This window comes from Poecilia reticulata, chromosome 12, assembly GCF_904066995.2.
Source record: "Poecilia reticulata chromosome 12, P_reticulata-male-v2, whole genome shotgun sequence".
Classification (NCBI taxonomy): domain Eukaryota; kingdom Metazoa; phylum Chordata; class Actinopteri; order Cyprinodontiformes; family Poeciliidae; genus Poecilia; species Poecilia reticulata.
Genome location: NC_088841.1, coordinates 5,272,997 through 5,298,968, shown reverse-complemented (window position 1 = coordinate 5,298,968; position 25,972 = coordinate 5,272,997). Strand labels below are relative to the sequence as shown.

Sequence of the window (25,972 nt, the reverse complement as noted above, 5' to 3'; positions counted from 1 at the left end):
CCCTACATAATGAAGGATAATGGAGAAGTGGATATGTGGATGGATTTGTAATAGACAAACAATGGATGAATAAAATGTGTAGATATTTGGACAGGGAGTGAAACTTTTCAGTCTGTAAAAACTTCCGTACTTTTCAGGCAGTGTGGGAGGCCTGTAGTCAAATATCTGTCCAACATGAAAAAAACAAAACAACACTGCAGTTGTATTCATATTTTCTAGTACGAACAATTGTAGAAGCTAAAGAAGGCATAGAAAAATAAAGGTAAGTCAAAAACTACGGTTGAATTCTTTTATATTTGCTAATCATGTGGTTGTTGTGCTGCTTAAGGGCTTATTACAGATTACAGATGCCTCATGTCTGCTCTAGGTTATGGCTGCTGCTCACAATTATTTTAGAAAGCAATTATTTTAACGATTAATTGATTAATCAGATAAAGAAATTGTCATATTCTTCAGATTTTTCATTTAACCCCTTTAGCCTTTTAATACACTGTTAGAAATGCATTAAAATATGCAAATAAATAAATTCCTTTTGTTAACATGAAAATGAACATTTCATTGTCTAAAACAGTGTTTTTCAACCTTTTTTGAGCCAAGGTACATTATTTTAATTGAAAAAATCTCGAGGCACACCACCAACCAAAAATGTAAACAAAGATACTCTGTAGCCACCTATATTACATATATAGTCATTCTTATCAAAGTATCTTGAATAGGAATCAAATAAACACAAAAATGCATTTTTATCACATTTTACATTTTTTATTTCAAATTGCACTTAACACGTCCACTTCAAAAGTACACCTGAACAGAACCATAACACTGTGGTGTTAAATTTAAAGAAGTTGTAGAAAACTTCAAAGTGTTTTACAAACTAATCCACAAGCATCTTATAGCCGGAATACAGAAAATAATTCTTATTCTGAAAGAAGCAATAATATTTGGGAAACATTTCACTTCATATTCACTGTTACAATATGAAGAGTTACATGTACAAAATGTCAATATCTGTATATTTTACCCACCTAGTGTGAAACCTGTGCATGTTTGGATGAACACAGCTGATTTTCTGGCAGAAATTGAAGAAAGACAAAGCTCTTCCTCCACAGCTCTCTGTCTCTCTCTGGTTTTAGTTTGTATAGTAGCCAGGCTTGAGAAGCTCACTTAACACAGATATGTTGTGGGAGATGAACCCATGTTCTTTCCAACTACTGGTGAGCTTCTCTGTCTTTTCCATCACTGTCATCAGTCTTGCTAGATACAATGTTCTCACCGCTACCTGTAACATCCATGCATCATTAATTCTCTTGTTTTAATATAAAATGCTCTGTACCTACTGCCATCTAGTGGTAAGAAAATTACATGATTACACCGCTAGTCACTGCTACAGCAAAGACACTCGAAGATGGCATTATTTGCAGATAATTCATTTCCAAAAAATCTTTTAAAACCAATTACCGAATTTTTCGGACAATAGAGCGCACCATACTAGCACCTTCAATTTTCTTTTGAAAAAAAAAAAACCAAACAAAAAAACTGGAAGCTGCTCTCGGTTTTCCACAAGGACCCAGCAGAGGGCTGCGTCCTAATAAATCTGGATATATGAAGGACGCAGCCCTCCGTCTCCAAAGCCGAACCATGGTTTCTTTCACACCGAGCTTAAATGCAGCGGCTCTATTTTCCTCCTGTAGTGCCAGATCGACAGCCCTCAACTTAAAAGCTGCATCATATGAGTTTGAAAACATTTCTCCGTCGTGACTGCGGCTAGCATGTGGTTGTTCTAAATCAGTGGTCCCCAAACTACGGCCCGCGGGCTGGATCCTCTGAACAATACCAGAGAACATTCAGATTTTTTTTCATATATTGTATTTTCCGGTTTATATGTGGATTTTTCTTCAACCACCAGGGGGCTCTTTAGCAGGAAGTGTGTCCTGTAAACTGTGGGTGTTTTGTTTTGCTGTTGGACTTTTAGGGAACTGCTTGACTTTTATGTTATTTAATCAGTACGGTTGTTTGCTAGAGCAAATGAACACACGTGTTTGTTATGAACATATGAGGAATTCATATGTTAAAGTTACTTTCCCTCAATGGAATATATACTAGTCAGTCCCAGTGACCATTTCACTAATGGTTTTTGCTTTCTGGGTAAAAATCAATCGATTTTTTGTTTGTTTTTTTTCCAGTGAATTGCATGTTTTGTTTAGTTTAACAATTAATCGATTAATTAAATAGTTGACGATTATTTCAATAATTGTTAAATCAGATTAATCATTTCAGCCCTACTGTAAATACAATTTAAAAGGATCTAATCGCATTATTAGGTATGAGTAGATGGCATACTATAGATACTGGCTTTAGAGTTATGTAGGCCTGTCACAATAAAAATTTTCCTGGACGATAAATTGTCCCAGAAGTTATTATGATAAACGATAATGTTGTTGTTTTGAACCCATTTTTCAGTAATATGATAATGGCAAAATAATTCAAAATTGCATTCTCAAAGATAAACAAATTTTTGATCCTAATGAACCTTTAACTCTGGAACTGGAAGACATTTTAAATATCCAAAATAAACAAAACAAACAACAAATCAAGTTAATTATGAGGCAAAACCTTAAAAAAAAAGGTTAGTTGAGCCGGAGGTCCCAGACTGAAGACTTTTGCCAGCTAGTTTTTGAAGAAGAAAAAAAAGAAGAGGAAAACGATACATCATGCAAATAGACATTGAGTTTGTTTTAATTAATTATGTGATTAATTGATTTACTGCAACAGGCGTATAGCGAGCTACAGTAAGGGATTGGCTATGTAGGTGACTGTATCACCTTTAAAACACCAACAGGTTGTTTTCCTCTGTTCTGCTTTTTTTCTGTGTCAAACATTTGAAGCTCACTGTTATTTTTTTCCATGTGCCTCTGCTCTGTTGTCTTAAGCTCGGTTTTGCGCAGGCTGACCACAGTTTTGACTCGATAAGCTGCCAGGAAACTGATGGGGTATCAGTCTCGCCATACGCTGATTATCTCCAAACAGATTGCACGCTGACCCGCTAACCAAGCATATTGTAAGATTAGGCAAAGCCACATGTAGTGGAGCTCACCTGTTTGATCAGTCTGAGCCCCACGCACGTCATAACTACAGTAAGGATTAATGATTAATCGACGCCACATGGCCCGTATGTTAAAGCTAAAGCAGTTGTTCCCTGCATATATTCGCCTTTTTTCTCTGCCCATCATCTAAATCCCACTATAGAGTCACAAAAATCTCAAGTTGTAATGAGAAAAGGTTAAGCCTAATCCAACTTGTTGATAAAGTACATTTGAAAAACGGACGTTTGACCAAAAACAGGACAAATAATGGAATAAAAGTCGAGGCATAAAACATTAAAAAACACTCTCGTTTCAAAACGCACACATCAGATAAAGGCAAAAAGAACTTATCAACTCAAAATGGAAAAAATATATGTTTTTAAAAGAGATTTGAAAACAGGAAGTGAAAATGAGTGTCTTAGATTCAAAGGAAATGAATGACTCTGGGTGCTGCATGAAAACCCAGGTGATTTTCCTGGGAAATGCAACCAACTCATTCACACATACTACAGTATTTCAAATCCATCAGACTTCTTCACATTCTGCCACGTTGAACCCAAAATCATCAACTTGGATGTATTTTACTTGCATTTTAGTTTGTACATCAACAAAGTTGGTAAATAAATGTGAGATTTTTTTAAAAAATGAGTCATATCTACCAGTTTGACCCATCTACAGACTGAAACTTTTACCAGTTCTTACTTGATGAATATATAAATCGCAAACAAATTAGATGGAAAACGGCTGTGAGAATCAATTTAAGTCTTAATACAGATTCACAGCTTATCCATGTACAGCATAATCCAGCTTCTTGTTTGGTTTTTGCATGTAGCGGTAAAGAAACGTTGAATGTTAGTAATCGCTTTAATCCCCCATCAAAGTTATGTGCTACTTTGCGTTTATCTGTCACAAAATTCAAAGAAAGCACACTGACCTTTTCGGTTGTAATGCAAGAAACAAAAACACAGCGAAAAAAACAGGTGTGACTACCGTTGTAATGTGCTGAATATAGGATTTTCATGCAAATGTAAATAAAGGTATGAGACATTTTAAAGTGTTTTAAAAAATATGCTGTCATTATGTTATTTGAGGCCAGGCTCAGTGAACTAAAGTGTTTCAATTTAATTGTTTGCTCACTTGGTTCTCAAATTTTAAAAATAGTAGCTGTTTGTCTATAATTTTGTCTTTTTTTTTTTTCTTCTTTCCTTTCAGTGGACAAACTACATCCATGGCTGGCAGGATCGCTGGGTTGTGCTGAAAAACAACACGCTGAGCTACTACAAGTCCCAGGATGAGACGGAGTACGGCTGCCGGGGTTCCCTCTGCCTGAGCAAAGCTGTGATTACCGTGAGTACCGTCCACTGCAGGGTTTTTGTCACGTGGGATACAAAATTGAGTCAAAAGTACTGGCAGGCCAAGAAAAAAACAAACAAAACCCCCAACTAAAATCAAGCAAATGTAGTCTGATTTTTATTATTTTTTTGTAGGAAAGGGATGTTTTTGATTGTAGCTTCAAAATTTAAAAAGGATTTTGAATGTTTGCTGCAATAAAAGAGAGGAATCTAGTTTTCAAATTCTTTTGACCATGATTTAACAAATTGAGCAGGGTTTGGGTCACTTTTTATTAAAGCCTGCCATTTTTCACCTAGTCATAAAATTAACAGACATGGCATCACGACTTTATTCTACTAAATTACGACTCATCATTTCATTTTTCCTTTGTATGACCCTAATACTCCTTCAGCATTTTTTAAAAAAGAAAACAGACTTTTCTTCCTTTCATGCCGCTCTGTCTCTCTCTCACGCCATAAACTCTTGAATCTCAAACAGGAAGCTTCTCAAACTGCAGGTGGCCTCCAACCGTTTTTAACATCCACTGCAAAGTCTCGATTATGTCCTCAGTTCTGCTTGATGACAAGCAACACGTCAGGTGGCTTGTTCTGATCAACAGCGTGGCATGTGGCAATGCTTGCTTTGGAAACTGCCAACACATTTGGTGTGCTGTAATACGGCACAGGAAGAAGCTGCGAATGTAGCAGCAGACTGCTAGCATGACGGAGTGATCGAGGTTAAGCCCCACAAGCTTATCCCATCATTCTGCCCTACATTTCCAAGCATCCAAAGATTCACCTAAAACTAGTCGACAGCATGGTGGGTCTTTCTGTTTGTTTGTTTTTTTCCTGACAGAAACCCAAGATGTGTCTGTTTTGTCTCCAAATGGAGACGAAGGGAAATTAATAAATGACGGTTTCCAGGCACTGAAAAGCAGGCTTGGCTATTGGCTGTATTTGTTCAGCTTTATCTTTTCCCCAGCATGTGTAAATATTAACCCCCATGTGTTGCTCTGTGGTCCTGACCTCTCGCTCCACTTTACACCCGTCGGCAGCAGATAAACTGAAATGTTACTCCTGGTAATGGTAGCTTTTTTTGAGCATAATAGTTCTTGCAATACATATTTTATTTAGTTGTAGACTAGAAAGGGAAGTGTAAACTTAAAAAAAAAATGTTTTCAGGTTTGAATCTGTTTTGCATCGAAGAAATTGATTTTTAAATGATGTTAATAAGTTTCCAAACAAGATAGGACCCTATCTTGTTTGTTATGTAGGCTGGAAGTTGGTCAGTGGTTTTAAGTTTTAACATTTATTGATTTGTATTGCAGTGCACATTAAATATACTGGATTTAGAAAAATGCTAATTTTCATCAGTAGTACCACAACAAAAAAACAACACAAAATACAAACATTTGTACAATTTCATACATAAAAACTGAGAAATGCAGTCAAAACTAATACAAACTTTATATAGTCAGCAAAACATGTTTGTATCAAAATACTAATGTTTTTTAAAGGGGCAGAATTAGGGAAAAGCGACTTTTCTAAGTTTTATATCATGTTATAATGTTATTCCCTCTTCAAAAACATACCTGGAGTGTTGCCTTGATTCTTTCATGTGTGTTTTAAAAATAGTTTAATCTCCCATGACAACCATTCAACTGTGCAAAACGATTGGGTGAAGTGGGGGGACAAGCCCCACCTTCGAGGTTGAAGCTCCTCCCCTACTCGGTTCCTTCAGATTAGCCAGCAGCAATTGGCAAACAGTGCTGGTTAAAATGTTACTAAAGGGTTAATAGAGGAGCCATGTTGTGATGACTTTCTGAAGCCGGAGTTTCAGAAAGAGGATGAGATTTTAAAGATGGAGGCCTAATTTTAAGGCACTAAGTAATGAAGTCATATTTGATATATTTATATAGCATTTTTATAACAACTGAGACTAACATAGTTACTTTATAATTCTGTAAAATTGCACTATGTGCCTGGAAAATACATAATACTGTCCCTATGAATGTTTACAAAACTATGGGTGTCATAAAAATCACTCTGAAATTAAAGTTTGAAGAGTTTTTGAAGGCGTTTCAGTTTTTTTTTTTTTTTCATGTGATTGTAAATGTTTCTGTTGATGCCAAAAAAAGAAAAAGTTTGCAACCGCAACTACAAACCCTGACAACTGCCGCTGCCATTTTTAGCTCCACGGTCAGCTAACGGGAGCACACTGGCCTACTTGTAATTTCTCCCCTCAGTGGAATTGGTGAGTAACATAGACCGGCTCCATCTGTGGCTGATTCGACCTGGATTGTTTGGATGTTTCTGAAATGGACTCGCAGAATGTGAATAAATCTGCCTTTCGCTGTAGATCAGAGATGAAATAGAAGTCAGATATACTCGGTGTAAGGCTTTGAGGAAATTTGCAATGCGTCTTCTGCCAGGAAATGTGATTGTTCCTCATAGCGCATGACTTCCCCTCACAGTGGGGGTTATGAGGAGGGTCAAGATAAACAAACCTCAGTGTGAATGTGTGTCTGTGGAGATAGCTCTGCCGTGGCCGTTCATCCATCCTGATGTAACCTTCCCTTCGCCCCATTTTTCTCTTTGACCTCTTGGTGACTCGTTGCTCCCTCATGTGGAGCTGTAATGATCTCATTTTAGTGTTCTCAATTCTGCAAAACAATACTCCTCGTGCTCTGTCATAAAGAGAAGCCTGAATCATTTGGATAGCATGCAAAAGTATTCATATCACTTTCACTTTTTCATGTGTTTTTTTTTCATGTTACAGCCACAAACTTTGATGCTTCTTATTAGTGGTTTTATCTAATAAACCAACAGAAAGTTGCAAAATTAGGGGAAGAAAAATGATGCATGGTAACTTTTTTTAAGTTAAAAAAGGAGTTATGGATTAAAGCAGGATTAGGAGAAAGCAAATAATACCACACATCACCAGGAACCCACAATCCTCACTGTGATCCATAGTGAGGGCAGCGTGTTAGGGCCATTGTAGATAAGGGATTTATAGAAGTAAATTTGTGCCAAAAAAGTATCCAAAAAAATTCTGAGTTTGAAAAGTCAAAAATGTTTGACTTTTCAAACTCAAAAACTTCAAAGTTTTTTTTTTTCTAGAAAATTTCTGAGATTGGTCTCAAACTTTGAGGTTTTTGGCAGAAATTTACTCTTCTTTTTTGTTACTATTTTTATTTTTTATCTAAAAGATCCTAATATTACATTGCAACCAGAGCATTCAGTGAGGTGGTTTAGATATGCACATGTGTTTATAATGCCCCAATCAAAGTCCAAAAAATTTACTTCTCAATGAAGTAAAATTCATTGAGAATCCATGGCAAGAATTAAACATTGCTGTTCACAGATGCTCTCAATCTAACATGACTGAGGTGCTGAAGGAAACACACCAAGGAGGATTTGTATCTAATTTAAGTGATCCAGAGAGTTAGGATACAAACTAACAGCACAGTTTTTAGATATTTCTTAAACTTATTTGTGTTGGTCTGTCACATCAAAATCCAATAAAATAAACTAAAGTTTGTGGTTTTAATATGAGAAAATGTTTGGGATGTTTGAATAAATGTTCAAGATAACGATTATAAAGTTTCGATCATTTATTTAACTCACAGTGTGTCTGTGTTCCTTAACCATTTCAGCCACTCTGGTTTCTGTCATTTCGTTTGTTTGTGACTGCAGACACATGTGCTGCTTTAAGACGGCATCTTGTCCTCTCCTTTCGATGAGAGAGGACAGGAGGGGATTCTTTTGAAGCTGCGCAGGAAGTTTATGTCTGAAGAGAACAGAGACTGGGTCAAGATGCTTTACCTTCATCATTTAATGTTTTTGGATCATGCTACTTCCTGCGCTAAATACCCGAGCACGACCAAGACTGAAGGTTTCCTTAAAAACCTTCCATCTAATGTTCAAACCTGACTTCCTCCTATACGGGTGTAGAAAGTTGGAGCATAGCATTAAATTATTTTAATACTAATTAGGTGTGAGCTAAAGGGGATGTATAGCGGGAGGACGAATGAGGTTTCCTTCTCATTTGATATGTGTCCGCCGGTAAACAAGAGTTTTAAATCTCTTAAACCTTCCCTCACGGTCACAAGGTCCTCTTTCCTCATTCGGTTTGAGGGCATTGCAAAGTGAGTCAGACGGGCATCATAGTGGATCGCTTCCTGCTTCGCGTGTGTTCCTCATTTCATTCGTTTCCTTTTTACTCGGGAGCATGTTTCAATTCAGCCACTGATACATGTCTGAAATGTGTATTTCTACATTATACCAAATTAATCAGATTGTTTCCTTGTAGCTTACAGGCCAAGCTTTCTTCTTGGTAACTCCTCACTTTAACCTTTAAACTTCTACGGCAGCTATTATACAGATTAACAAAAGCGTTTTTGGAACATCTTGTAGCCTTTTATAGTTGATTTTGTCTTTGTTCCTTTATTTTATTAGTGTTAGATTTGACTTGCTGTGCATTTACAGTACCTTGCAAAAGTATGCATACCCCTTTCAATTTTTTCACTTTTGATTGGGATCTTATGTAAAAGGTAGAGTAGAAATACCAGGCAAAAAAATTATAAAATAAACATTGGTCTCGCTGGAGTTAGCGTTGGAGGTATCTGTGCTGCTGCTACATGATTAGCATTGAGATGCTAATTTAGGCTTGAATAGCTTCGCTAACATATTTTAGCACTGCTTGAACACAATAATGGTCTTTTTCAGCGTCCAATCGGATTGTTTTCTGAAGCAAAAATGAACCATAGTGGACCAAGAGAAGCGCATGATCAATCAATCGCATGATAAATTAAAACAAACTCAATAATTTCAATTTGCATGATTTATGGTTTTTCTCTTTTTTTTCTTTCTACAAAAAATTGGATGACAAACGTCTTTAGTCTGATGCTTTGATCTCAACTACATCTTTTTTCGAATTCATTTTATTTGTTGTTTCTGTTGTTGAATATTTCAAATGTCTTCCAGTTCATGTTAAATGTTCACTAGAAGTTAAAGTTTATTAGTCTTTGAGAGGTCCCCTTCCATTACTATGCTATTATCACCACATTACTTGAAACGATAGGATTGTTTTCCTATCGTTTATCGCAATAACTTCTGGAACAATTTATCGTCCAGCAAAATTCATCTTGACAGGCAGAGATGTATGCCACACTTTTCAGCTATTGTCTTTAAAAAATACACACACACACAAAAAATACCTTTTTCATCGGAGTTCATAAATATCAATAAAATCCATGACAGTGTGTTGTTGCAATGTGACTGTATGTGCGAAAGGCTCTTTTTGTCCACCAGCTATGCTTTACAGTCCATGATGTTATCACCGTGCCATCCACAGATGATCAATCAGCACAAATGTTGTCATCGTTGCCTAGCGAACAAATGTGCCACCACAGTGCACATCCAACGTCTTCTGTCTGTAACCGGCTAGTACTATTATTTAAACATGTCTGCACAAAAGGATATTTGTGCTGCGATTGTGGATCTGCCACCTCTGCTTCCTTCCTCGATTGTTCTTCCTCTTCCTGTATCTCTGCAAGGATGCTAGCTAAACCACAACCATCCAGCCCTTGGTAAAGATTAAATGGACTTTCTTGTCTCACGCAGCATATCTGAAATGGCATCTAGGATCATTTTAATGTTTTCAATATTCTATTGATTTGCTAAGATGTAAAGCTGATGATCGCAATGATTACTTGATAATGTTTGTCAGAGTGACTTTTTCAGTAAAATGAATCCAAAACTATTCAAAAACACTTTTCTGATCCCAAAGGGACATTAATAAAATTAAATAGCAGTATTTTAGTCTCTGTCCCTCTTTTTTGTTTACATTTACACTAGTTTTGCTCTTTTTTTCCCCTCTTTGCCAACAGTTGCTAATAAAGTGTGTGTATATGTGTGTGTGTGTGTGTGTGTTCAGTTTTCATTTCTTCTCTCTGTGTCCATGACTGTGCTTAAACACGCCAGGGTCTCGACCGTAAATCATTCTACTCTGTTGCTGCAGTTTAACCTTGGTACTAACGGTAGAGCTGTCCTTTCAAACATCCCAGTTTATTTTCTTAATGCTAAATGGATAATTGCTCTCCCTTCCTCTCTATCTCTGAGCGCGCACACACACACAGTACAGATTTACAGTTTTGCTCAGAAACGTGCTCTGTACTGCAAAATAGCTGCTTCTTTCAGTGGAATGCTGTAAGGATCAAAGCCAAGCTTTACAAGATACATTTCAAGTTCTAGTAATGAAGTGGGTTTTTTTGTGCTTCCAGTTAGTCAGATTAAGAAACCGATTCTTCATTGATGCATTACATATACTTCACAATTAACAAAAAGTCGTTGTTTGGCAGAAGAGATGTAATGAAGCAGCAAAAAGTATGTATTAAGTACATTTATTACTGTAAAAAATACAAATGAAGAAAATAAAAAATTCTTTGGGTATGAATACTTTTCCAAAACACTGTATATCTGAACAACGTTTATGTAACCTTTCAAATAAGATAACCATGTTAATACAAAATCAACAATAGCTATGTATACAGTGACATGTAGAAAATGGTGAATAGTTGGGTTCAGATTAGCATAAACATTAACTCATGCATTGCAGAAATCTAAGAATTTAATGTTTCCAATAAATTTCTTTAAATTCAAAATCAACCAGAGATAACATAACATTAGTAGCCCGTTCTTGTTAACAAGCTTAACATAATATATTAGCATGGATGTAATAATTTAGCTAACACTCTGCATCGACTGTACAACAGCAGCAGATCTCGGTTGCTGCTTCATAGCACAGGTGTAAAACCAGCGGCAACATCTTAACGCTCATGTTACATTTAAAGGCGGCTTGGGAAAAACCTCCTAAGACACGGTAACAATGGATTAAACGGTAGTAACGGCTAAAAAAGTGCTGGTGTCAGAGGGCACAGGTACAGGAAGTGTGGGAGCCCTTAATGTTTGAAATCAAAATGGCAATAATAAAAAGTTGGCCATTCTGAGGTTTAAAAAAAAATACTGTTTCCAGTCCAGGGCAATGTCCCCAAACTCCACCCACTCCATCAGGTCTGGTTCTGGATTACAGTCGTATAAATCGATCAGACATCCATCTAATTAACAAAATGAGACTTGGTAACTAACCTATTTATTGTTTTGTATGTGTGTGTACTTTGTTTTGTGTTTAGCCACATGAGTTTGATGAGTGCCGGCTGGACATCAGCGTGAACGACAGCGTGTGGTACCTGCGAGCGCAAGACCCCGAGCGCCGAAACAAGTGGATCGAGTTCATCGAGCTACACAGGGTAAGTTCCTTCACACACGCAGTCGACCTCAACAAAAAACCAGAGCCAAGTCAGTACCACGTCATACATTGGTTAGATTTGTGAATGTGTGTGTTCATTGTGTGTGTGTGTGTGTGTGTGTGTTTCTGTTAGAGTATCAGAGAAGGGAGGAGGCAGAAGGGAGGAATCCAGGGAACAATAATCATCCCTTCACCACTGGTGCGTTTGAGGAGTTCTGGTGGAGTTCTGTCACTATGTGTCTTTAGCTCTGCTCACTGTTGGTAGTAAGCATGTGTGATCGATCAAATATTACTAACAAACCAACTGCGTAAGCATGTATTGGTAATCGAGCGGTTCAATCCCAGTTTTTTGAGGTGGCAAGGCCTGGAAAACATCCAGCTGAGCAGCATGCGTTTTGATTATTTCGTTATTGTTCTGCAGATTCATCGTTGGTGTAAAGGGTGAACAGCCTGGTGAGGAAGGGAGAGTGAAATGAGCCGTCTTCATTTTTATTTAGGGTAGCTGACAAAAGGAGCAGCTTCTAGTTCCTATTGTTGACGAGCAACAAGAGAAACTCGATGACCCAACCCTTTCAGAAACACGGAAATATCACCTATCCAGTTTTGGTCTGACACTTAGTCTAAAGTACCTTACAGAACAACGGCTCCCTTTTCAGATTTTTCTTTCCGAAAAAGTTATTTGTTTATTCCAAAGAGTCTGTGTGCATTTAAACATGTTCCAGTGTTTGCATACAGGCTAGTTTTCATCTGTAGTCGCTCAGGGTACAATCAATATAAATACAAAATATTACTGTGCAATACAGACAAGTTAACAAGTTTCTTCCACCAAAAACAGAATAATAATAATAAGTTTTTTTTTTTTTATCAATAAAAATATACCAGGTTACAAAAGTAAAAAAAGAATACAGATAAATATAGCATAAATGTTCCCCACAGTACATTATAACAGTCACATAAAAAAATTCTTAAAGGGGCAGTATGACTTTTTCGAGCTTTCCGTTATTTTATGTTATTCCCTCGTCACAAACAACTTGGAGTGTTGCCTTACATTTTTCATGCATTTCTGAGGAATCCTGTGGCAACCATTCAGCTGTGAAAAACACCTGGGTGGACCTTTGACAATGAAGCTCCTCCTCAGAGCTGCAGTTTCCAGTCTTCTGAGCTTCCGACTCTCAGAGCATCTCTCTCCCGCAACTCCCTCAGTCAATTCCTTCAGACTAGCCAGCAGCAATTAGTAAAGGCCTGGTAGAATCTGTTGAGCTTATCATATAAGAGCTACTTCTCAGTGCAACGCTGATAAAAACGTTGTTAAAGGTTTAACAGTGGGGCCATGTTGTGATCACTTCCTGAAGGCAGAGTTTCAGAAAGGGCAGGAGTTTCTTAAAGAGACGGAGGCCCAATTTCAGATTACAAAATAAACTTTTTATGAACTGAAAACAACATAGTTATGCTATAAAATGGCAGTATGTGCCTGGAAAATGCATAATACTGCCCTTTAAAAAAAAACCCAATAAACTCCATTGTAATTTGTAGCTTTGCTGTGACAAAATATGAAAAAATGTCAGGGGTGAGAATACTTTAAATAAAACTTTTACAGAAGACCATCATAAGTCAAACTAAAATTCCTACTACAGACCTGGTCTGTCTGACAGACAGTGAAGGTCCACATCACGACCACATGCTGCCCACACACAGTGCCTGGTTTGGGGAAACCCCTTTCTGCACCCTCACCCCCACTTATCCAAGCAACATTGCTTTGCACAGTCATTCCTCCCATCATGACTCACCGCTCAAAACCTTCTAGAGGCCCTGCACTTTCCTTCCCAGCCACCATTACTCAGACCAGCCAGGGTCGCCTGGGAGACCCAAAACATTAACGCGAACACAACAAACACCAGAATGACCTGCAACGTCTAAACAGGAAACAGCACTCGCTTCCCAGAGACTGAAAAATAATAATAATAATAATAATAATAATAATGCAAAAAACTTAAATCTCTCTGTATTTCCTGGTTTGTGAGAAACATTTTTGTTACAGTGCTTTCATATGCCTCAAACAGGAACATTTATCATTGTTTAAAGTGTGGTCATTATTATTGCTCATAATTTTCTTTGGTGCATCTTAGCATGTTATTACAGAGTTGGAGCTCTTCTACAGCTGACCCAGCATGTGATTAATGCTCCTTTTAATCATGCATCATTATTTGCTTTCTATTTGTTCCTCTTTTAATAGATCAGGGGTTCTTTATGCAAACACCAAATCAGCCTCTAGGGCAGCAGTATGCTGGATAAAGGACAAGCACCACTCTCTGACATCCATGTGAACACAAGCAGAGCTACTTTTGGTCATTGACCGATAGTTACCTCCGTCTCCTCTAAATCCCCAGTCATGTGCGTTTGCATGCCCTGCCCCCTAGTGGCAGAAGCTGTCTTGTAAAGAGACTCATCTGTGTTTCTGAGTGTAGCTTTCTGCTTGTTCTGTCAGGGATGTTAAAGCCAGGCTGTTACATAACAGGAAAGGTGTTTCTGCTGTGATCACTGATTCTGCTCATATTGCCTCATACTGTAAGATGTTCATGAAAAAAACATCCAAATGTTGCCAGCATATTTATTTATTTATTTATTTATTTATTTATTTATTTATTGTTATAGCAACTTAAAGATGACTAGTATTTAATACTGGAACCGTAAATTATGCTAGAAAGCTAGCAGAAATAATAAAATATTTTAAACAAAAGAAAGTTAGCAATGCAATAACCTGACTGAAATCTGATACCTGAATAATGTATATATATATATTTATTTCATATGTTTCTCAGGCAGATTCTGGGTATGGCTCAGAGTCCAGTTTGCGAAGACATGGCTCCATGCTTTCGCTCACGTCAGCCACTAGTGGCTATTCTGCCACCTCCACGTCCTCCTTCAAGGTGATAAGTTTTTAAATTGGTATTTACTCTTCTGAAGTGAAAAATCTGATGTTTTTTCCAGTAGGTGCGCTCTTCAGTGCACCTACTCAAAGTTGGCTATTTCTAGTATCGATGAGATCTTTCAAAAAAGGAAAAAACAAGAAAAGTCAGAGAGCAGAAATGTAAGAAGCTATTTATTGGTAAGCTGTATTTTCTAAGACATATTTGCCGTTTGTTCAGGTGACAAAAGAGTGGGAGGTAGATTTTCAGCTAAGAACAAGAACAAAATGCAAACTAGACAATCCCAGAGTAAAGCATCTAAATTCAGTAAAATATACAAACTGTTTTTGCATTGTAACACATCATGCTAAAACAGGTTTAATATGTCAAATCTGTAATTATTTTAAATGGTAAACCCTATTTTTACAATGATATTTAATTGCCTCTACACTAATTTAGAAAAGAAGAAGGTAGGAAAACAAGTGCTATCATAGTATTTCAGAATTTGGAATTGGTGCAAAAGAAAATAATCATGATTGTTGCATTCCCTGAATTTCACCAAAAAAAGTTAGTCATCCAGACTAAAAAAGCTCTATATGGGTCATAATTTTATTTCATTTTTTTCCCCAGAAGGGTCACAGTCTACTAGAGAAGCTGGCCGAGATGGAGACGTTCAGAGACATCTTGTGCAGGCAGGTGGACACGCTGCAGAAGTACTTTGATAGCTGTGCCGATGTGTCCAAGGATGAGCTGCAGAGAGACAAAAGTAAGAACCACTAAGAAGCAAAAATAATGTGATGGGAATATGGACTTTATATGGTCAGAGTACCTTGTAGAGCTCTAAAAACGGTCAGGAAGGTGGACTATGAAATTAATTCCACCAATAAACATGAATCCAAAGCATATTCATTTCTCTTGTGAAATATGAAGTCAGGAAATTATGCTCTACAAGTAATTTTTTTTAATTTGCTCCAACTAAATTACTACTTTGTTTTTATGCTTTTTTTTTTTTTTTTCTTTCAGAAAATACAGAGAGTTTTACTTTTGGCTTCAAAAGAATCAACAAATTAGAGCTTTTGAACTTTAGATAGGACAATAAAAAAGCAATAATAAACAGCTTACACAACAATCTATGTATGTTTTAGCTAGTCTGTAATTAGCCATCTACTGTTTGTGTTTCAATGTGTGTGGAAAGCACAGATTGGTACAGGATCCTCAAACTAACTTAGGGTTAAGAGTTCCTGACACTTAATGGTGAAATGTTGTAAAATCAGCTCCTCCAGGAAGATTCGATGTCATGATTGCAACTATTAATTCAAATTCACTCATCATTTGTAAATTCTGTGCAGACATGCAATTTTCACCAATAAGTGCAGCTTTTCCACAAATCTGACCAATCATGCTGTCTCATATTTGTATGGCATTAAAAGGATCTGGAACTTTAGTTTTCCCACTGAAAGCTCTGGTTTGCACAATAAATGCCATGTGGGTGAAATTTTATGGATGATACTCTGATGTCCCATTCTCCTGAAGGCAGCACAGAGCTGCACCACCAGAAACTGACAAACACTGAAGAGAAGAAGAGTTATGATTAATGTAGTTACAGTTGTATCCATGTTTTAATGTTGCAGTCCTCAGTTGTTTGCAAATAGTTCAAAGTTTAAACTGGCATGTTGTACATCTTTTATCTGGTCATTTTGTGCAAGATTTAACAACTAGAAAATGGCACAAAATATTTTTTCCACTCTGATTGGCTGCTGTTAGGCCTACCGATTTTAACTTGAATGTTCATTGCATTTTTCGTAGACGCCTGTGAAAATAATTTTTATTCTCACAACTTTTTTGTTCTCTGGGAAATTATTTTTCATGATAAATACAGAAACAAGCATAAAAATCAAAACATCTACAATAGTGATAGTAATATTAATAATAAAATAATAGTCAGTGCAAAGTAGCCTGCAAATTCTTTGGTGGGGGCGGTGAGGGACCTGGATAAAGGCTAGGGGGGCGCTGGCACAAAAAAGGTTGAGAAACACTGATCTAAGGGATAAAAACTTGATGGAAAAACGAAGATAATGAAAGGGAAAGTTATGCGCACCAGTTTAAACTTTTTGTAACATTTACAACTTTTTGACAAAGATGCCTCAAAATCAATAATTTTAGGCTGCAATAATCACCAAAAGAATCATTGCAACATTTTGCAGGGACTGAAATATTGTGGAGGAAGAAATATGCAATAAATCTTGGAAGGAATGTGTTTTGTGACTCAGACAGCAGTGATTCAATCAGCCCCCTCAGTGCTTCTCCGTCTTGGCCGGCTTAGCATTTGTTGATGGCAGTCTTCACTTGGACGACCACAATGAATGAAACCCGGCTTTTGTTCTCCTGACCTCCCTCCCTGTCTTCCTCTCCGACTCTCCCTCCCTTCTGAGGATGAAACCAGACCATTGTCATGTTGTCCAGGGCAGCAGAGGGCCGTCAGCCCCGTTGGTCCACTGTGCCCTGCAGTCGGTTATGATGACCACTAGGCGTGATCCTGTCCAGAAACCCTGACCTTAAGGGACACTCTGACAAGAAAAGACTTTTGTAGCAAATCACCTGTTTGTGGTTTGTGCCGTCCAGCCTGAATCCTTCTTTATTGTTTCAGTTGTGGAGGACGATGAAGACGACTTCCCAAACACCCGCACCGACGGAGAGTTTCTGCACAACAACAGTAGCAAAGAAAAATGTGAGTAATTAACAGTTCTTTTTAAAAAGTCCTTCAGTGACTATTTTATCTGTTTGTTTTGAACACAGTATGAAAAAATTACAAGAAAAGGCTATAACATGATTGTAATTTTAATAGGGCAGCAACTAACAACTTTGACAATCAGAAAAAACTGGCACATTCTGCAGATTTTTCACTTGAGCTATTTTTATGCAATATTAGAAATGCATTTAAGTATGCAAATAAATAATAAAATTCCTTTTTTACATAAGAAAATAAATATTGTACTGCCTGAAGTATAACAACACAGCATTCCTTTAGTGAACACGCGATCATTTGTAGCAAACGATGCATAAAGTAAATACTTATAACATCAACATATGAAAAGCACAGCCCTTTCTGCTTAACATCAATAGTGTTTGGCTGATCTATTGATTATTTGTTGGATGAATCAATTAATAATTGGATAGCAAAAGGTACTTAACAGATTTTCTTTTACAAAATTTGAATTGGGTGAAGCTAAAACTAGTTCTCTCGAATTTTTGGATACAGCAGAGGTTTTTTAATCTTAAATAAATATGCATGCTTGTGTGTGTGTGTGTGTGTGTGTGTGTGTGTGTGTGTGTGTGTGTGTGTGTGTGTGTGTGTGTGTGTGTGTGTGTGTGTGTGTGTGTGTGTGTGTTTTGTACAGTTTCGGCTTAATAGCTGCTCTGAGTATATTATTCTCTCAACAAATTCTGTTTTTTTAGACTATGCTGTTAACGAGTCCTTGTTAACGATTACTTAGTTGCCGAATAATTTCAATAATCGATTTATAATGATTAATCTGATTAATTGTTTCAGCTTTAATTTTTACTGTGGAAAGGGATAGTTCAACTTAACAAAATGGGTCTGGGTGGAGTTGCCTGTGGCTAACCTGTTGTAGTCTTTGGTCAGATTGACTTCAGTTTGGAGAATCAAAGGAGTCGAGCTAAGCCACTCAGAACATATGCAAAATTCTCACCAAGTAAATCTACTCAAGCCTCATATTCAAACAAATTACATGTAAATATTTTCAACCTTTTACTTTGTGCTTTGAACAGCTGTTTACTATACGTCACTACTGAACAACATTTGATACTATACATAATTTTAAGCTAACCAAAATGTCTAAGTGAATTCTTTCAGAATTTATTGGGCGGCCTCTGTGTCGTCGTCTCAATCACATTAGATTTGCTTTAGCTGAAAAATTAGTAAACATCTCTGATGGTGGTGGAAATTTTTGAAGCTTGAAAAATTATTTCCGACTACCTGTTAGCATTGTGTCTCCTTTAGACGACCTCATTATTTTTCAGATTAAATAGATGGGAGTATGGATCTTCTAAAAAGTTAACTTCTCACCTGTAGTTCTTGAAATCTTCATCTAATATAAATACGGATAATTTGGTGGTTTAGCCAGAAGCTAATGGCTAATCTAAAAGAAGGCATTGCCAAAGTGAACTTCTACCATCTTCCAAAAACAAAAAAAATCTTATTTTGCAAACTTTTAACCTTTTGCATTTGGCAGTAATGTATGTTGGAGGTGGTGCGCCACCAATAATCTTCCTGTCTGAAACGCGTACTAGGAATGAAAGACCCCAAGCAACAGAAAACGTTACACGTTGATTCTATAAACTAAGTCATTGTCATTCATAGCATTTGCTTTTATTTCTCTGCTCTTTGCTCAGTGTTTCAGTCCTTGAATCCAAAGGGAATCAATGGAATAGACTTTAAGGGCGAGGCCATCACGTTCAAGGCCACCACGGCTGGAATCTTAGCCACTCTGTCCCACTGTATCGACCTGATGGTAAAGAGAGAGGACAGCTGGCAGAAGAGACTGGACAAGGTCTGTAACATTTGGACTGCTGTGAAGTCTAAAAGGTCACTTTGATTTGTTTGCTTTGCAATCTTTTTACCACGTCTGCAATTTAACGTCTGTTTTTGTAGGAAATGGAAAAGAGAAGAAGAATAGAGGAAAGCTATAAATCGGCCCTTAATGAGCTGAAGAAGAAGTCTCACTTTGGAGGTCCAGATTATGAGGTAAAATTATTGTAATATTTCTCCATTATGCAATAGAAATAACTGACTATGTATGAGTTAATACTTAGTTGTCTCCTTAATAGGAAGGACCAAACAGTTTAATCAATGAGGATGAATTTTTTGATGCGGTGGAAGCTGCTCTTGACAGGCAGGACAAAATTGAAGAACAGGTAAAACAAAACCATCAGAAAAAAACAATTTGTCACTTTTTTCATGTTTTTATCATGATTACAACTAAAGTTCCAATGTTTGTTTGGGTGTAGTCTCAGGCAGAGAAGACGAGGATAGACCGATCCAGCCCACCTCCCCCTGAAGACCTTTACTCCACCTCCGGCTCGCACCGGTTCTCCGATAAGGTTGGAGTGCTGTTCTCCTCACAAGATACTTTAATCATTTTCCATACCTCCCCTCAATTTCTCCTTCTCTAATCCCGTTTCGCACATTTTGTCCAGCATCACCAGCTGCGTTTCCATTACAAATGTGCACAAAACTGTGTCGATAATGCGCTAACATCAAAGAAACACAATTTTGCAATGTGAATACGTCTGTTCATGCGATAAATTGTTAAAAATACATGCCGCGCCATCATCCTTCTACCACTTCCTGTCTTCTTTGACTTTTTATATCCGGTTGTTGATCATGTGACTCATGGTGAGGACAACGTTTCCATTGAAGTTTACAAAATTTTGATATGGCCGAAAAGCCATCTCATTCGAGCACAAAAACCTTTTCATCAAAAAATGTGAGGTTTTTTGAAATTATCTTGTCTCCATTAAGCAGATTTATTTTCTGAACTCCAATTTGTGCAATTAAATGGTCAATAGAGTCATAGTGGAACCACTGAGCAAATCTTTCAGTCATTTTCCAGTTTCCCCTGTCTAAACTGGACATCACGTTTTCATGAGGCAAGGTCTTTAAATAATTCGCTTTTGTCTGATACTCCTAAATAAAGGCAAGTCAAGACAACTGAGAACTTGCAATGAGACTTAGATATTGCTTTCCTCAGATGCTCTCCATCCAAAAAGCTGGTGGTTTTAATGTTTCAATGAGTATCAATTGTTGTTTCTATTGTTTATCACTTGGTGACGCCATCCCTTAGAATCTTCCTGCTCTCTAATTGCATCTGAATTATTCATTCCCTCATCCTCGTGTTGTAGGTGGAGGAGATGGTGCAGAATCACATGACCTACTCGCTGCAGGATGTCGGTGGAGACGCCAACTGGCAAGTGGTCGTAGAAGAGGGAGAGATGAAGGTGAGGCCATATTCACAGAAACTTTGACGGTATTCCAAAAAGCACAAATAAATGAGAGGTTCATTTTAAGTTTGGTACAAGGAATAAAGAGGGTTTCCTGACATGTTTGCAATGCAGGTTTACAGGAGAGAAGTGGAGGAAAACGGGATTGTGTTGGACCCTTTGAAGGCCACCCACTCTGTGAAGGGAGTCACAGGTCATGAAGTCTGCCACTACTTTTGGGACACGATGTACCGCAACGACTGGGAAAGTAAGTCTTTGAGGTCTGGAAGTCCAGTAGACTGCAGCATTTATTACATTTTCACCTGGTGGTTTGGTGTCAAACAAACCAAGCCCTTTGAAAAACCTGTTTACCCTCCTTGCCTGTGGTGGCGCTGCTCCACAGACGACTGAAGGAAACGCCATAAAATCCTTTGAAGAATACACCGGAAGCAAATTCCTTTTTCACTAAAAAACAAACAAAAATTGAGGAGCTAATAGTATGATTGTATGATTGTATGATTACTCTTTCATCTTTAGGAAAAGACAGTGAGCCATTTCTCCTGCTAGACTTTTGCGTTTATTTTGGTTGTTTTTTACCCAGAATGCCCTGCCCATTCTGAGTAAGACTGACTGGAGCTTTCTCCGGTCAGTTTTGCATTCACATATGCATTTGAATTAGATAAGAGTTCACTTCAACCGAGCTGAGACCCAGGTTTTTGGGCGGACCAGAGTTTGCTTTTTTGCTCCGTATCAGAGTTTGATTCACGACTCACCGGACTATCGGGTGTGAAAACACCCTAAATGAACCACGTGTTCAGACAACCAGCTCCTGAAATGTAATGAAAAACATTATGTTCTTCTTTCTGCAGCTACTATTGAAAACTTCAATGTGGTGGAGAGACTTTCAGACAATGCAGCAATAATCTACCAAACACACAAGGTAAGAGCCAGAGGTTGGAATGCTTCAGGTCCCAAACTAAACATCCTGGTGTCGTAGATCTGCAGCCTGATGAGCTAACCTGTGTTGCAGCGGGTGTGGCCTGCAACCCAGAGGGACGTGCTGTACCTTTCTGCCATGAGGAAGATTTTGGCCAACAACGAGAACGACCCCGACACCTGGCTGGTGTGCAACTTCTCTGTGGATCACGACGAGGCTCAGGTCAGAACCCAGATCCGCTCCAAATCCCACAGACCACAACAACGAGTTCCTCCTGTAACCTTCTGGTTTTCGTCCCTCGTTCAGTCGAGCAGCAGATGTGTGCGTGCCAAAATCAACATCGCTATGATCTGTCAGACCCTGGTCAGTCCACCAGAGGGAGACAAAGAGATCAGCAGGGACAACATCCTGTGTAAAATCACCTATGTTGCCAATGGTAATTCTACAGCGTTTTTTCATTTATATGGAAGACAATCGGTGCCACAAATCAATGAATAAAAATAATCATTAAAAAACAGTAACCGGTTACTCTAATGTGCCCACTAAAATTAAATGTGAGAACATGATGTGTTACATTAAATATATAACCTACATAAAAAAAAGCTATTCTATGTCATAGATGCAGAATATATTCAGTCAACTTAACTAACGTTGCTCAGATATAGATCATTAGTTTTATTGGGTAACCAGTCAGCTGCTAGCCTGTTAGTGATGCACAGTAAGAGCTTAAATAGTTTCACAGCAGATGACAATTATTTAAATATGTACTAAAAAAATTCTGTGGTGATGCAGTTTATTCCATGTTTTTTGTTTCCAAATTTTGCATTTAGATTTTAGTTTGTTAGGGCTAATTCTGATGCCTTTATCTATTTATTTAATGTAATTATTTCCAATATTTACATTTTCAACTTTAAGTTAGAACACTGTATTAGTTGGCCATGACTGTTCATACCTTATTCTATACCTTTTCCAACTATAATAGTTTTGTGTGTACTAGTTGTAAACATAAACTTTCCAGTCTGCTAATTTTATTTAAAAAAAATAAAAGTTTATATTTTGAAAAATAAAAGGTTAATTTTTTTAAACTAGTCACCCAATTATAGACTTTCCAGAAATGTTTTTTTTTTGTCGGTTTTTTTTTCATCATTCTCACAGTTGCTCTGACTCCATCCAGTGACATCAGTGACGCCAACCAAATAATACGTTTGACATCCTGCTGCTTACCTGGGCAGCCAGGACAGGAAACCTAAATAAAATGCCACAAGCTAAATGAAAACTAATTGCATCCAGACTAATCTTGGAGAAATTAGTCCAACTATGCAATCTAATATAAATAGTAATAATAAACGCAAACTGTCCATTAAACAAAGGTGTTAATTGGAGAAAAATCTGTGAATGCAGCAAATTTAAGCACAACCTCTTGATGGGAACCTTTTTCTTCACCATTTAAAATCTTTTACATCATTTTGACTTGTCAAAATGATGGCATAATTGGATATTATTATATAAATAATAATTTAAATGTGTGTGTGTGTGCAGTGAATCCGGGGGGCTGGGCTCCGGCCTCCGTACTCAGGGCCGTAGCTAAGAGGGAATACCCCAAGTTCCTCAAGCGCTTCACTTCCTATGTGCAAGAAAAAACCAGCAGCAAGCCCATCTTATTCTGAGACATGCAGGTAAAATGAGTTTTCTTCTGAGACGGGGTTTTTTTACATGTAAATATATATTGTAGAAGGATGCCATCACCGTTCTCCATCTTTTTTAGGATCGACAAATGAGGTCAGATCTACTCCAGAAGGACTGGAGGGACTCTATTTCCAAACGGCATCCCTCCAAGAAAAGAGACGGTCTTTTTCTGTTTTTTGTCCTGGTTTGTAGCTAAAACGTAGAGCGGGTGCATGATAGACAGCTAGATCATAAGGCTCAAGAGAAGAACACCACTAGTCTGTGGAAAAAAAAAAAAGATTGTTTATAAATTGACTGGACAAGACGTGATTACTATTATTTAATAACGACACTGAGAAGACTCTCCACCCATCAGAGTGAAGGGAAACGCTCTGCAGCTGCTTCCCCTGATGTACCTAAATGTTTGGAAACTCTGGAAAGAAGTTTATAAAACAAACAAAACAAAAATCTTAGTTTTTAGACTGAAATAAGTAGCTATTTTTGTGTGGATAATGTCATATTTTGAGTCGATTATTATTATCATTTTCCCCACATCTCCATCTGTGTAATCTCCAGAGGGCTTCCCGTTAGCGTGCGAGCCCGATGATAGAAGCTGTACGTTTCTCTAATGAAACCACCCGACATGCCGGTGTTTGAAGGAGGAACGAGAGATTCTCACGACGCCTGTACATTTACCAAGTGTGAATAACACCGTTCCAGTTGCGCTTTCATTCTTCGCGACCACGCTTTGCTACGAATGTAAATAGTTGTCATGGCTTCCCCCGACAGTTTGCAAAGCTTTGATTCGAGCCCAGATGCCTTAGTGTCGCAGGAAGACGTAGAAGGTTGCTGATGGAGAAAGTGCCTCTCGGGTGCGTTTGTTTTATTCGACTCAAATCTGGTCTTGCTGTGCTTTTGACTGAACAAATGAACCCGGTGAGGAGTTAGTCGTGTTTTCCACAGATGGATCTATATTCCAAGCTCTAGACCAGTGGTTCTTAACCTGGGTTCGATCGAACCCCTGGGGTTCGATGAGTCGGTCTCAGGGGTTCGGCGGAGCCTCTGCCGCGGAGGTAAAGACACACTTGTGTAAAGTCGTGATGACGCCCCGCTTTGCCGTCACTTGCTGCAGAGGATCACGTTACATTGCTTAACCAATCAGAGGATCACGTTACATTGCTTAGCCAATCAGTGCTGCGGAGGAGCCCTGATTGAAGGAGCTCCACTCTCAGCAGGGATTTGAACTTTTGTCTTTAATTACTTCAGCAAAGCTCACAGTTTTTACCACATTCTGTAGCTTTCGGTGTACTTCTAAATCTGCTGCTGAGTCGCATATTTTCGGGGTTGGTACTGCCTCTAGTGGCGTGGCGGTGGTAACACAACTAATATAATTACATTACTAAATCAGAATGCCGCAAAGTCTGTATTATTTATGATTAATTTTTCATTCTCTTAAGAATGTAGAGCTAATTAAATGATCTAAACAAGACCTTAAAGTGGTTCCAGTTTCTCTTGATGGCCAACCTGTTGAAACTGTGGCAAATTTTAAATACCTTGAGTCGTTCCTGGACAGTCAGCTTAACTGAAAACACTGACTGTATTTTGAAGAACTGTTCTCAGAGACTCTACCTTTTAAGAAGACTGAGTGATCATGGAGTGACCCAACTAGACTCTAGTTGGGTCACTCCTATGTCTTAAATTTGGGGTTGGGGGGAAAATCATATTTTATTTATCACTACAAAAGGGTTCAGTGAATGCGCATATGAAACTGGTGGGTTCGGTACCTCAAAAAAGGTTAAGAACCACTGCTCTAAAATAAAAATGTCTCAATCAGTGTCAGTATTTCTGGGATTTGTTACATGAAGGACTCCACTGGCATAATTTGAATAGGTCATTTAAAAAAAATTATTTGTACTGCAGCTTTTTCTTCTTGATCATGTGGAAGAATGTTACGCTCTGTAATGTCAAGGCAAATTAACAGATTTCAATTTTACTTATTTTTAATAGTTTTTCCTTCTCTGTACTGCATTACCTTGTCCGTTCTGCTACTTTTTCCTACGTTTTCTTTCCCGATTATTCCTAAGCTTGTGAATTCAGACGTTTTGTCTGAAAGATGCGATTGAGGAGTTCTCGGCCCCGCTGCTCGTTGGAAAAATGCCAGGGTGAGGCTGTTTTAATCTGAAAGCAAACATTTTTCTGTACGTTGAGTTTTCTGTGTTTTGGTCAAACTGAATGTACTTTGACTTTTTGTAAAGTTGTTCATACTAACGCTTTGCGATCGGCCTGTAAATGTACTGTAATGTGGCATCTCTTCGGCCCCGTTTTGAAAGTGAAATAAATTTCTTTATCCTCCATATTTGTTTTGTTTTTGAAATTGGTCCATTTTAGTTTTAGCACATTAATCTTTTTTTGTAGAAATTCTGTTTCTACATTGGAAATTTTATAAATGAAGTAATGGGTTTTGCCTCAAACACAGACTCTTAAAATGAAATCAAATAGTTTATGGAGTGGACCAATTAAAACCAGATTCTTCTTCATATACCACTAAATTTTCTTAACCCCCCTGCCAAATACTGAATACAAAAGAGATGTTTGTGATACTAATATGTCAAAGATATTTCAGGAGTTTTGATCATAAATCCGTTTGACTACATCAAATAACTTGGAAAATGTATTTTAATTGAAAATTATCTTGAAATGAAATCAAACAAAACATGGAAAATAAAAGCTATTAAAAAACT

At 37.7% G+C, this 25,972-nt stretch overlaps 1 protein-coding gene across 3 annotated transcripts in view; it reads left to right on the top strand.

The window, feature by feature from the left end:
- LOC103473286 (ceramide transfer protein-like) overlaps positions 1-25,585 on the top strand; it is a 27,041-nt gene extending 1,456 nt beyond the window's left edge. Inside the window, exons 2-18 of one of the 3 annotated variants that reach the window (XM_081613331.1) lie at positions 4,296-4,430; positions 11,608-11,724; positions 11,857-11,922; positions 14,543-14,650; positions 15,260-15,395; positions 17,277-17,357; positions 19,043-19,200; positions 19,302-19,394; positions 19,478-19,564; positions 19,658-19,750; positions 20,552-20,647; positions 20,765-20,897; positions 21,499-21,569; positions 21,660-21,788; positions 21,873-22,002; positions 23,106-23,242; positions 23,332-25,585. In XM_081613331.1, the coding sequence (XP_081469457.1) occupies positions 4,296-4,430; positions 11,608-11,724; positions 11,857-11,922; positions 14,543-14,650; positions 15,260-15,395; positions 17,277-17,357; positions 19,043-19,200; positions 19,302-19,394; positions 19,478-19,564; positions 19,658-19,750; positions 20,552-20,647; positions 20,765-20,897; positions 21,499-21,569; positions 21,660-21,788; positions 21,873-22,002; positions 23,106-23,233 (1,761 nt within the window). In that variant the 3' untranslated portion in view covers positions 23,234-23,242; positions 23,332-25,585. Of the gene's footprint in view, positions 1-4,295; positions 4,431-11,607; positions 11,725-11,856; positions 11,923-14,542; positions 14,651-15,259; positions 15,396-17,276; positions 17,358-19,042; positions 19,201-19,301; positions 19,395-19,477; positions 19,565-19,657; positions 19,751-20,551; positions 20,648-20,764; positions 20,898-21,498; positions 21,570-21,659; positions 21,789-21,872; positions 22,003-22,721; positions 23,060-23,105; positions 23,243-23,331 lie in introns of those variants that run through there. The other 2 variants (XM_081613332.1, XM_008423393.3) reach the window with 2 other exon arrangements.
- The last annotated feature ends 387 nt before the right edge of the window (positions 25,586-25,972 follow it).